Here is a 13,127-nt window from a genome sequence, read left to right on the forward strand (position 1 = left end):
GCAAAAATAAAAGTCCTGCGTATCTGTTGCGGAGGGCTCCGGAGCGCCGCAGCTGTGACGGAGCCAGAACGCAGCACAGCCGGTGGAAACACACACATTGACTAGAACTGAAATGGATCGGCTCTGCTGCCGTTCCGGAGCGCAGACGCAACCAACACGCATCTGGTGGAATTTGGGGGTTACCCTGCGTCAGTTGCTCTCAGTGGCTGCGTTTGACTGCACACTAATATTCCATTATTAGTCTGAATTTGATGCAGGTCATGTAAACAACATATTCTGTGTTGATATTCTTTGTACACGGCACATTTGGAATATGTGTCTTAGTTTGTGACACTCAGCCTCTTGTCCATTTATTGTCAGCTCTGTGCGTTGTGATGAGTACTGATCTAAAAATGACCATTATTTTGAAAAATCACATAAGAAACTGTCTGTGTTACTATTGTTGAAATTGTCACAAAAAGTATTGGTATCATATGGAATAAAAACAGTTTGGGGTCCCCTATACCTACAACCGCCGGTTAATAATCCAGTCATGCAAAGAAGAAGAAGAAGATGGGAGGTAACAGCAAACACCATGACATCACAAGCCAAAAACTGTGAACTCTGAAAATCTTTACCCTGGATGGAGTTGAGCAGTGAGCAGAGGGCAGTCTGTGTGTGGATGAAAGACCAAAACTTGTAGAAAAAGCTAACACCTGTGTACATGTGGGCCGGGCCTGATTACTGTGTGTGCTGTCTGCAGGTAGGACACAATGCTTCATTCATCCAGCAGCGTGTCATTAAAGTCAAACATGTTCCCACGAGGCCTAATTATCAGGGATTAGGTTCAAGGCTGGTCTGAGGTCAGCTGGATCCTGTTTCCTGTGAACTGTGTCACGATTTTGAATGTTGCTTCTGTTGTGTGATTCCCAGAGGTGTGTCACAGTCCGCTGGTGTCCAGTCTGCTGCCATCGTCCTTCAGAAGCTCCTCGCAGTTATCAGGCAGCCACGGGCCGGGCTTCGCTAAGCTCAACCGGAGGGAAGGTGAGTGACGATAGCTACTGCAAACCATCGCTGTAGTTAATATCTCTGATGCTTTGTGTGGTGGAGACTCTTCTATGAAGACATGTTGATCACTTTTGCAGACATTTTCAGCTGTGTTTGCTGTGACTAAAGCAGGTATTTTTAAACAAGTGGTCTGGAAACTTACAGCAGTGTCTGTAGCAGAAAAAAATCCAGTTTTTTTTTAGGAGAGGTCGGGACACTTGGGACCGCTGCTCTATACATGTTAGTTTGAGTGACAGTTTTCAAGTGAAGATCAGGGGGCCCCTGCGACTTTGGGCCCCTGAGGCTGTGCCCGGTACATCAGACACACATAATAAAGGACAGAGCTGGATTTTTAGGCACACAATGTGAGTGATTTTTAGTGACATGTCACAGTGTTTCCAGCAGGGATAGTGCCACTAAATATGGTTGGTATTTGTGAGTCACTGCTGTTTCTCCTGCGTTTCCCAGCAGGTACAGTGGCACCAGAAGTTTTTTACTAATACATTGCTGCTTCTCTAGCAGGCATTGTGCCCCTAAAAACAGTATTTCAAGCCAAAACATACAGACCAACAAACAATAAATATGCAAGTCAGTTGTTTCTCCTGCACCTCTTTAGGCACCACATAGGCGTCTTGTTGCGACTGATGATGTTTTCCAAGCAGTTTTTAAGCCGTAATGTTGGGCCAAACATCAGTGCAGTTCCAGCAACTTTTTAGCCACCAAAACAGAATATTTTGAGTCAAAACATGACCTTTTCTTCACCATAACCAAGTGGTTTTTGTGCCCAAACATAACCACGTATCGGCTACATAACACCGTGAAATGTAACATATGTGGTTTGCAGAAACCTACAATACCTACAGCTGGGTTGTGTCATACTGTAAGAAGCAGTCGGACCAAGATCCACCAGGTGAGATTTTGTTACTTTAGATCACCAAATGAGGGTGATCTTTAGTGAGCTGTTGCTTCCAGCAGGGATAGTGAATCACTGCTGTTTCTCCTGCGCCGTTTAGGCACCAAACGCTGACCCACTGCTGTTTTTCCAGCAGCTTTAAGGCACCAAACTTGGGCCAAACATCAGTGCAGGTCCAGCAACTTTTTAGCTATCAAAGCAGGACATTTTGAGCCACAAATGCACTTTTCCTCTCCATAACCAAGTGGTTTTTGTGCCTAAACATAACCACGCATCAGCTACTCAACACTGAGCAAATGTAACATATCCGTGGTTTGCAGAAACCTACAATGCCTACCGCTGGTTTGTGTCATACTGTAAGATGCAGTCGGACCAAAATCTGCCAGGTGAAATGTTGCTGGCGTGGTGTGGCCGAAAGCATGCCTGGACAGGAAATAGCGAGGGCAGGATTGTCAACATAAAGTACAGGAGCTTTAGCAGCGTCTCCTCTCTCTGCTGCTTTCATTGTTTTGCTGTGCAGCTACAAAACAAGAACAATATTTTGAATGAGAGCTCCCGTGTGTCTGCTGGATGTGTCAGTCAGCAGTCCATTGTTAGCAGGTTAGCCATTAGCAGGTGATAATCCAAGATGATTATCGGTATCGTGTCTCTGTGTGTATAAAAGATTTGGCTGTTGATTTTGGATGCACGCCTCACTAGTGCAGTTTGGAGGTGTGCACACACATAAAACACACCTGAGTGGGAGCATACTGTGTTTAAGGAGAATATACTTTTCCTATAATAAGGTATAATGAGACATTGATCACTGGGGACTGAATGTTACTGTTCATAAGAAGCAGGCGCTCTCTCAGACCTGTAACATGTCAGCGAGGCCGCAGTGTGGTCTCTTAGCTCCTCCATGCCTCCCTCAGCTGTGCTCCCCAGTGTTCACATGTAAAATTTAGCAGTTTAACATCAATAAATTATCGCTGCGATCCTGTCCTCTTTTCTTCTCACTCTATTTTTTAACCCCCAGTGTTTTCACTGGTCGTGCAGATGAAATAAACAGTGAGAGGAAGCTCCCCTCTGTTTCTGTTGTGATGTGTTGCAGCAGCACCTCTCACCTCGTGATTCACTTGCCTGCAGGACACACAGACACATCAAAGACACGTCTGTGCTGGGCGGCAGTAGCTCAGTCCATAGAGACTTGGGTTGGGAACCGGAGGGTCGCCTGTTCAAGTCCCCGTCCGGACCAAAATATGGAGCGTGGACTGGTAGCTGGAGAGGTGCCAGTTCACCTCCTGGGCACTGCCGAGGTGCCCCTGAGCAAGGCACTGAACCCCCCAACCGCTCTGAGCGCCTGTCATGGGCAGCCCACTCTGACATCTCTCCACTTAGTGCATGTATAGGTCCTGTTTGTGCATGTGTGTGTTCGGACCTGTGTGTTATTGACAAACAGAGTGAAAAAAATTGAATTTCCCCTCAGGGATTAATAAAGTATATAAAATTAAATTAAAATTAAATTCACACAGACAGACAGACACCTGACGGGGTGAGTGATGGACAAACAGATGAAGCCAGCAGCAGGGCAGTGGTCATCGCCTCCACTCTGTTGTATTTAGGTGCATATGTTGCAGGTGTAAATCACACACTTTGCAGAATGTGCTGATACAGGTGCGTTTAGAAAACACCTGTGTTTTTGGCTTGTTCTGACAGGAAGAGTTGGCTCAGACACACTCGTACCAGAGACAAGAATCAGGCTGAAGTGCTGTGATGTCTTTGTCTTCGACACACTAGAAGGTCTGAATGATTTTCGCCAGCTGGGAGACTGCAGGAAGCACAGCCTGCAGGTTGCTGTTTCCTCTGTGTGTTTGATGGCAAAAGCTGTGAGCAAACACACACACACACTTTGTTCCTTCACTTAAGTCAACCTGCTCTGTCTGTTTACTGAGCTGAGTTTAATCCACCTTAATGAGGACCTGATGCTTCTAAAGGAGATCAGATCAGATCAGAGTTAGTTTATCTGCACGGAAGAAAACAACCCAAGTGTGAATGTTGCCATTGCACATTTCTGCAAACTGTGGATATGTTACTGGCACTTACGTAGAAGGTGATGAAGGTGTGGATAGTTTAAGACACAAAACCAGCTGGTTAGGATTAGGAAAACATGATTTGGCCCTAAAATACCAATTTTAGTTGCTACAAAATGTCCCAAACTCTACCAACTCTTGTCACTATAAACACAGCTGGATATGTTTCAACCTCTTATTAAACCTCTTCCACTCCACCCCCATTTTGTAGCTAAAAAAAAAAAAAATTAAAAAAAAAAAAAAAAATTAAAATGACTGTAGCTTCTGAACCGCTCTGACTACATGCATGCATGAGGTCTTGCCAGAAAGAAAACTCCCTGAAGTTTCTTGTGAAAGTGTCAGAAACACTCTAGGTGAGACAGAGACAGAGTAATGGGCCTCTGAAGTCAGTAAAAAATTGAAGATTTTGCCTAAAATAAAATAAAAAATGTGTTTCAGGATGAATAACTGTCTGTGGCTTCATCTGAGCAGGTAAATGACACTGTGGGGCTGTAGGCACACTATCAATGAACACTTGTTTCAAATTTGAAGAAGACTGCTCAAAGTATGACCATTCTACAGTGTTTTTACCATGAAAAGATCCAGGCGGAGCTCCAAATGACAAGTCGGTCACTCTGCTTCAAAACAGTACTATCAGTGATCAAACAACACTCAGCCAGCTTCAAACATTGTACCTTATTGAAATCAGGTGTGATTATGATAGCTGATGTTGTTTATGACACAGAAACACCATAAAATATCACCAAATAAAGCCATATGAAACGTGAAAGTTATGATCCCACTTTCTAGACGGTATATCTCAGCCAAAAATAGTGGTAGGAGTGAGACTCTTACCTTTTATAAAACAGCTACGTGCCTGCTAACAGCTCCACATAAGATTGCGAGTAATCCTTTAACTTTTCCCGTTGAAAAACGGCATGACATGACTTGTCACTTGCCACGCTTCCTGAATCTGGCAATACCAAACATCACATGGTTTGATGACGTAGTGCGCTTGGGAGATACCATTTAACAGAGGAGGGGGGGAGCGAGGACGTCGGCGTCCTGGCGGAGTTAGAGAGGTTAAAAAAACCTACCTCAGTTTTAGATGTCCTGAACTGTTGTAAAAAAAAAAAAAACAAACAAAATACCATCAGCTCTTATCGCTATGAACACACCTGAAATCTGACGATCTCTTGTTTAAAGAAAACCCCAAAAAACCCTGCTTTGCTGTCCCAAACACACCTGGAAATATCACAAACTCTCGATAACAAACACCCGTTTTTGTTGCTACAAATACAACCAATGATGTCAAACTCTTGTTGAAACACGACAAACACAACTGAAGATGTCCCAAATCTTTGTTAAAAAAATACCCACTTGTCTTGCTACAAACCTGGCTTTAAACACTCACTCAAAAATATCTGAGTTTTTTTTTCTACAAACATGGCTGGAAAATTAAAAAACAAAACAAAATCTCATTATAAAACACCTGCTTTTGTTGCTCTAAATACATAAATAAATACAGCTGGAAATGTCCCTAACTTTTCACAAAATCTTCTTTTTGTTGCGACAAGCACAACCAAAGATGTCACAAACGTTTGTTAACAAAGACCCTCTTTTGTTGCTACAATCACGGCTAGAAATGTTCCAAACACTCATTGAAACATGTCTGCTTTTTTCTCTGCAGACACAGCTGAAAATATCACAAACTTCAGTTAAAAATGACCCGTCTTTGTTGTTACAAACACAATTAAAGATGTCCCAAACTGTCCTTAAAAATACCATCTTTTGTCCCTATGAACATGTCTGGAAATGTCCAGAACTCTTGTTAAAAACACCCACTCTTGTCACTACGAGCACAACTGAAGATGTCCTAAACTCTTGTTAAAAAACAAACATGGCTGGAAATGTCCAGAACTCTCAATGAAAAACTCAGAAAGACAGTGAAGACATGTTATTTATTTATTATTTCTTCATTTTAATCCGTCACCCAAACAAAGAAAGTGAAGCTGCTGATAAATGAAAAATATTTAATCGTGTGTCAGCATCATTAACATGAACCAAGTGGTTACAGATGTGTTTTTGATTCGTGCAGGCCATCGAGTACGCACACACATCTCTACAGATGCATCTAATTTGTAAGCAACATGCTGTAGATACTAAATATGCATACATAGATGGTACAAACATGCAAACACACAAAGCTGTGAGATGTGACGAGCTCTGAATGTTCCCTGATACAAAATCTTGCCGTCTCCGCTGTTTCATAGCGGCGTTAGTTTAGCTCATTAGCTTGTAATTCCTCCACAGTTTCTTGCTAACAATAACGCCTCGCGGGTTACAATGCCTCATTGATTCACTGCTGCAGATCTGAATTGAATTAGAGTTGAGAACTGAATTAGACTGATCAATAAATCTAATTCACTTTTGAAAACCCACACTAACAAAGTTCATTGATTTAAAAATGAAAACTGCTTTAATTCCAGAGTCCCAGCTGTTCTCTGTCGAGATCACTGGATGAATTAAAATCCCCTGGACACCTTCGTCTCCTCCAGCTGCTGCTGACGCTCCTCATCCTCAACAGTCATTCTCGGAGGAGTCGCCTCATTCAGAGTTAATTTACCAGCAAAATGAGCAAAGACTCCTGGAGGAAACACAAATTTGTGTAGGAGAAACACTGAGATGTTTCTGTGTCCTCCGAACACTGTTGACCTGTACATTACCCCATGAATGACCTGGTTTCACTTCAGTTCCTTACCATCCTGGATCAAATAGTACTCAATAAATGCTTATAAAGTACAAGATGCATGTTTTGTTGGCCAGTCATAAATTAAAAAGCCTGCATGTGTGGCATTTTAACATGTCTGATGTTTGCATCTCTCATGTGGAAGAAACTGATTTCACCCAGACATACTGAGCAACACTTTCTCACCACGACCTCGTCACATATTGACGTTTGGTTGTGGACTTTCTACGTCGAGACATGCAACCAGGTCTCCCGACCCACTGACACTGACAAAAAAGCCATCACATCTAAATAATACACAGCCTGGCGGCGTCAGTGGGAAACGCTGCAGAACAACAGTGAAAGTAAAGGTGACAAAGTACGAGTTGGCCAGGTGGGACAGATGGTGGACTGTTCTTTTTTCCTAAATCCAACCATGTGTGTTTGTTGATTAAGGCAGGGGCGGAAATCCCGGGGGGGACAGGGGGGATGACTCCCCCTTCAGTAAAGCTGTCCCCCCCTGGGATCATTTGAGACACAATTAATAATTTTTGAACAGTGCAGTAGTATTTATTGAAAGCACAATGTAAGCGGTGCTCATTATAATCGCGCAATAATATGCTATTTAAATCTTAAAAGATTTAGTCCCCCCCTCCCATTACTAGTAGTGGTATATCCCACACTCTTTCCAACGGGCGGGGCTGCTTGGCAGCAGTAGCTGCAACTTTTTTTATGTCGGGGCTGCAGCACACTTGGATCACTACGGATGAGCAGTATGGAGATACTTTGTGGATTCAATTTTGTGTTCTTGGACGTTAGTCTGGGGCGCCGTCAGCCATTAGGTGTGCTAGCCACTCCGCCCACCGATCTCCGCAAGGGATGTGAGGACTCTAAAACTTCACCTGAGCCTCCCTCGGCATATGGGTGAGTAGATAATGGCTGAATTTTCAGTTTTGGGTGCACTATCCCTTTAAGACCCAGATAGGGATGGGCATTGCAGATTAGCTCAGGCTATAAATGCTGTGGTGTGTCGTATGATACATACTTGTCCCTATACACATAAACATTAAATAAATGGTTGGGTTTAGGGAAAAAGAACAGGGTTTGGCTTTACAATCTTACAGGAAGTGAACACTGGCCTCCTGAGTGACAGTTGGTGGTTGCTGGACGTTTCCACCGCCCCTCCTGCCCACCCTACTCTTCTACTTCTGCGCCCTTAGCCTACGCTGTTGTACTGCTGTGTTTCCCCGTGATGTTGCCGGGTGTCATTAAACAATGACCAGGACAGGTGGTGTCTCACATTGACATGAAAAGACGGCTTTTTTGACGCCGGGTGTCACTGACCAAGCACCAGTATATGAAGACTTCAGAGTGAGACTAGGTTTAATTTAATTAATTAACCTTTATTTAACCAGGAAGATCCCATTGAGATTAACAACCTCTTTTTCAAGGGAGACCTGGCCACGATAGGCAGCAGCAAGTACGAAGCACAGTTACAAATTACACAGATAAAACACAAACAAATAAAAGAAAAAAGTGTTGAATTTACAAGCAGATTATGAAAAACAAGTACATGTAGTGGAGTCGGCCTCAAATATTCTTAGTTTGGATTTAAAGGCGCTCAAAGAAATTAACCCTGTTAGTTTCCAGTCATTTTGCAACATATTCCATGCTGAAGGTGCAGAGTAGACAAAAGCCTTTTTACCCACTTCAGTACGGGCATATGGAACAGAAAGCAACAAGTAGTCTTGCGAACGAAAGGAGTAAGGACCAGCACTTCTCTGTGCAATTAAGGAACAAATGTAGGAAGGCAGTAGACCAAGTAATGCCTTATATATAAAAGTATACCAATGACTGAGCCTTCGGGTGGCCAGAGCAGCCCATCCAACCCGAGAGTATAACTCACAGTGGTGTGTCAATGGTTTACAATTAGTAATGAACCTCAGAGAAGCGTGGTAGACAGTGTCAACCATATGAAGACATTTAGCAGACACATTCATATATAAAAGATCTCCATAATCCAACACTGGTAAAAAGGTAGCAGCAACAAGTCGCTTTTTTTGCATTAAAAGAAAAACATAGCTTATTTCAAAAGTAAAGTAATAAGTTGTCCTGAGTGAAAAGGCTGAACGCACCAGGATCACCTTGATTTTCCACTGAAACCTGCCGCCTGCAGGATGATTTGCCATAATCACACATGAACTGTGATTCTAGTGCCTTAAAATTCAATAAAACGCCATTCATCAAAATAGCTTCCTCTGCTGCTGCACTGCTGGCTGTTATTTAATAAATGGTCAAATATCACTGAATAATATTAAACCTTTAAATTAGTGATTCTATGTAAATTGCAGGATTTTCAGGACATAAATTAGATGATAGGAAACATATAGCGCACAGAGAGTAAAGTCTAATCCTCTCTGTACCAGTGAACAGAGCCACAAGTCATCACATCTGCTGTTGATTTAGTGAAAACCTCTCCAGTATAGAACAGATTAGAAGTGTTACACATCCAGCTCCATTTGTCTCAGCCTGCCTGTCAGAGTAACGGTACATTATTGATGCACTCCTGATGGCCACAGGTTTGTTAATTACAGTTTGACCAGCGCTGTGTTGCAGCACGGCTTTGTTCTGCCTCTGCTACAAGTGTTCATATCCAGACATCTCAACTAGCAGCTTCTCTCTGTTCAACATCTGCAGAGAGCATTTCACCCAGACAGATGTCAGACAGGTAAACCTTTACACTGATATAGTCATCTCTGGCTGCGCTGTAGTAGGTCATCCAAGCTGGTCACCAAAGGTACAAGATCTGTCTCAGGAGGGAAGGTGACCCGTCTAGTGGCGATGAGATGTTAGCTCCAGAAAACATGTTGGCTGTGTGACAGTATGTGGCAGTATAGGTGGCATCAGGGGAAAATGTGCCCGGATAACAATGGAAGTTAAAGCGGTGGAAGTCCGAGTAGGGCGAGCGGACCTGGGTCCAACAACCACCGACTTCCACCTGGAGGCTAGTGGTCACTTCCTGTAGGATTGTAAAGCCGTGTTCTTTTTCCTAAACCCGACCACGTATGTTTGTTGTTGAAGGAAAAGAAAATTTGCAGTGTTGCTCTGTCGTAGTACTTTTATTTTGAAAGAGACTGTATGCAAACTGTACATTACATTTGTCAAACCCATCCTCACTGTGACCTCGTCACATGTCCACGTTTGGTCATGGACTTTCCACGTCCACATATGACGTCCAAGGTACCCTGGGTGTGTTGGTTGTTGACGTTCTGGGACGCCATGTCAACTTCAGCCTGTTACATGCATTGTCTGTTTTCAAAATACACTTCTGTTTTCACAGGAAATGTACAGTTTGATACAGTCTCTTTCAAAATAAAAGCACTACGTTGGTACAACACCGTGAATTGATATTTTTCCCTAACAACACACACATGGTTGGGTTAAGGAAAAACGAACAGGGTTTGGCTTTACAATCTTACAGGAAGTGAACTCTGGTGAAAGTTGGTGCTTGTTTGCAAAATGCTTGAATTTACAGATTTTTATTTTTTATATCTGTGGAAGGTATTTTATATTTACACACAGATTGTCAATCTGTTCTCACAAATATTGAGACAAATCTGTCTCCAGAGTCCAAATTGATTTTTCTTTAGTTTTCCCTGAAGGTTTTTGAACAACCTTTAACTCCACTGATACCACGCGGCTGCACTGGCTGACAGCCCGGACTCAAACATTCTTATTTTACAGAACTTTGTCCCAGACATTAATATGTGTCTCTAATCTGTGTCCGTCAATGAGGGAAACCAGTGACAGAAGGACGACACTGATACTGTCTGTGGTTGTCGTTTTTAATTAGACATTTGTCTTCAAAGTCACCCGCAAGTCAGCAGTCATCTTTTTAAATATGAAGAGAAGTTTTGATAAAAGAAAACCTCAGCTCCTCTGATATCAGCATGATTTATGGTTTTAAGTGTTTTAAGGTGGACTTTTTCCTGGACTCTGATCTCTTTCCACTCCTTATGTCTTCATGAGACTGTTTGAGAGTTAAGACTGAGGTTGCAGAGTTACTTTCTTGTTTCCTTCTGACCACCCCAGACTCTCCTCCACCACCTAATGTTACCAGCAAGTCATCCACAGCAAGTTATTAATAACTTAATCTGAATATTAAAATATTTCCTACTAAGCTTACCTGAATTCAGTGATTTCATGTACATATGACGCGAGTCAACATTAGCTATTTTAGCATTCAAACTTGCGCGAACGTTTGGTATGAACACAACATGACATTCTGCAGGCTGGATGGGAAGCTTTGGCGAGCTGTATGTGGCCCATTGGGCACCAGTTCGGTTGATACACCGTCGGACAGCATCCGTTTGAAACGCTGACAGTAACAACATAGTATAAGAGCTGGAAAGTCCCTGTATGGTGAGTGGGAGGGGAGATGGAGGGGTCAAACAAACCCCGGACTTTCACCCGGCAGCCCACTGTTTGCTTTGCGTGTGAATGTGTGAAAAACCATAATATTTATTTTAGTGCTGTCAAAATGATCTGTTAATTTTGATGAATTAATCACAAAAAAATAACGTGTCAAAAAAATTCAAGCTGATTAATGGCGTCCTGAAGGCCACAGCAGCTGTGTCACATGATGGAGACAGACGGGACAGCGCTGCTCAGCCCCGTGAATAGAGCATTTACATTCAAATGACGCCCAGATGGAGCTGTTGACAGGAGCAGTGTTCTCTGCAGGTTCTGCAGTCAGGAACTTTCATACCATCAGAGACCTTCAGTCTGAAATATCACCTCAACCCAAAGCATTTAGCAGCGAACCCGGAGGTCCGAGCTAGCACAGCCTCTGAAGCTAGTGCTAGCAGCCAGCCTCGTCATGCCGCACAGACCTAGTTTATTGCTAACCCTAACCACTGAGACTGTATGCAAACTGTACATTTCCTGTGAAAACAGAAGTGTATTTTTAAAGAGGACAATGCATGTAACAGGCTGAAGTTGACACGGTGTCCCAGTCCATGAACAAACGTCGATATGTGATGAGGTTCAATTGAGAATGTGTTGGAACATCAACAGCAGACACAGGAGGGTACCGAATAATATGTAGACGTGACAGTGACAAAGCAGTGATGTGTGAGGACTCTGGATGAGAGTGAAGAGGCACAGCCCTACTAACACATGCATACAGTCCACATGCATCTGTCCATATGATGTCCTGGAAGCAAAATGTCACTTTGGTCTGACTCAGCACAAACACACACCTTCTGGTGTTTGAATTATTGACTGTGTCTCATCTCATGGTCCCCTGCTCCGGCCCTCAGATTAGATGAAGGTCTGAAGGAACCACATGAATATTGTATAAGGCTGTTGAACATAAAGGCCTCGCTGCAGCTCACATTATGCACAGAACAGTCCTTAAGCTTCAGATTAAACTCTTGTGACTGCTCCAAATTAAACATGAAAGAAACACGTTGATAAAGCCTTGGAGCTCAGGGCTGTATAACAAACTCTGAGTCTGATGAAATAAGTTTTGTACGATTTGTCCTCAGCTCTGCATGAAGTTTTCTTATTGTCACACAGCGATAATATTTAAAGAGACTTTGTTCATATGTTTTAATTAATCTTATTTCCCTTTGATTTTCCAGCACTCTTAAATAACTTTCCTGAGAAGGTGTCCTGAAATTAATGCTGTTATCACATCTGGTTTGTTTTTCATGTAGCAGCCAGGTGTGGAGGAACACAAGTCATCTCTCATGTCTTTGGATGAAACAACTCTGTCTTTGTGTCTTGCAGGAGCTGGAGGTTGGTCTCCTCTGAGCTCAGACAGATATCAGTGGTTGGAGGTCGACCTCGGTGGGCGGACACAGATCACTGCTGTTGCAACACAGGGCCGCTACGGCAGCTCTGATTGGTTGACGGACTACCTGCTGATGTTCAGCGACACAGGACACAACTGGAAACAGTATCGCCAGGAAGACAGCATTGGGGTGAGTGCGTTAGAACGGACTCATCAATGACAGGAGAGTCAAAACAAGCAGCAGAGACAGTCGGCTTTTTTTTCACAGCTGATGTTTTTGACATGTCACTGTAGGAGAAGCACAGGTGTTGTTAATGACATGAACAATAGCTCTGTTGACCGTGAGCCAACGTGCACAACACCATGACCCTGAAACCAGATTAAAAAACACACACCTGTGTTTTGCACTGTGACAAACCAAACTCAGAAAAATGCTGCTGTTGTTTCTTTGAAGGTTGACAGTATGTAACTGGCTGAGAGTGAGAGAGAACAATTGAAATTCAACAGGACGTTTGCATTGCAAATCCTTGACCAATACAGTAAAAAGACACAATATTTGACGTTCAAACTGATCAACTGTTTTGTTTTTTGTGAATATATACTCATTCTCCATGT

General features: G+C 42.9%; 1 protein-coding gene across 1 annotated transcript in view; it reads left to right on the plus strand.

Moving 5' to 3' along the window:
• The window catches only part of LOC126407010 (contactin-associated protein-like 4), a 104,323-nt gene that overhangs the window by 27,704 nt on the left and 63,492 nt on the right, over window positions 1-13,127 (plus strand). Inside the window, exons 2-3 of the mRNA XM_050071653.1 lie at window positions 913-1,023; window positions 12,509-12,702. Of these exons, the coding sequence (XP_049927610.1) occupies window positions 913-1,023; window positions 12,509-12,702 (305 nt within the window). The remainder of the gene's footprint in view (window positions 1-912; window positions 1,024-12,508; window positions 12,703-13,127) is intronic.

Source organism: Epinephelus moara, chromosome 19 (genome assembly GCF_006386435.1).
Source record: "Epinephelus moara isolate mb chromosome 19, YSFRI_EMoa_1.0, whole genome shotgun sequence".
NCBI lineage: Eukaryota > Metazoa > Chordata > Actinopteri > Perciformes > Serranidae > Epinephelus > Epinephelus moara.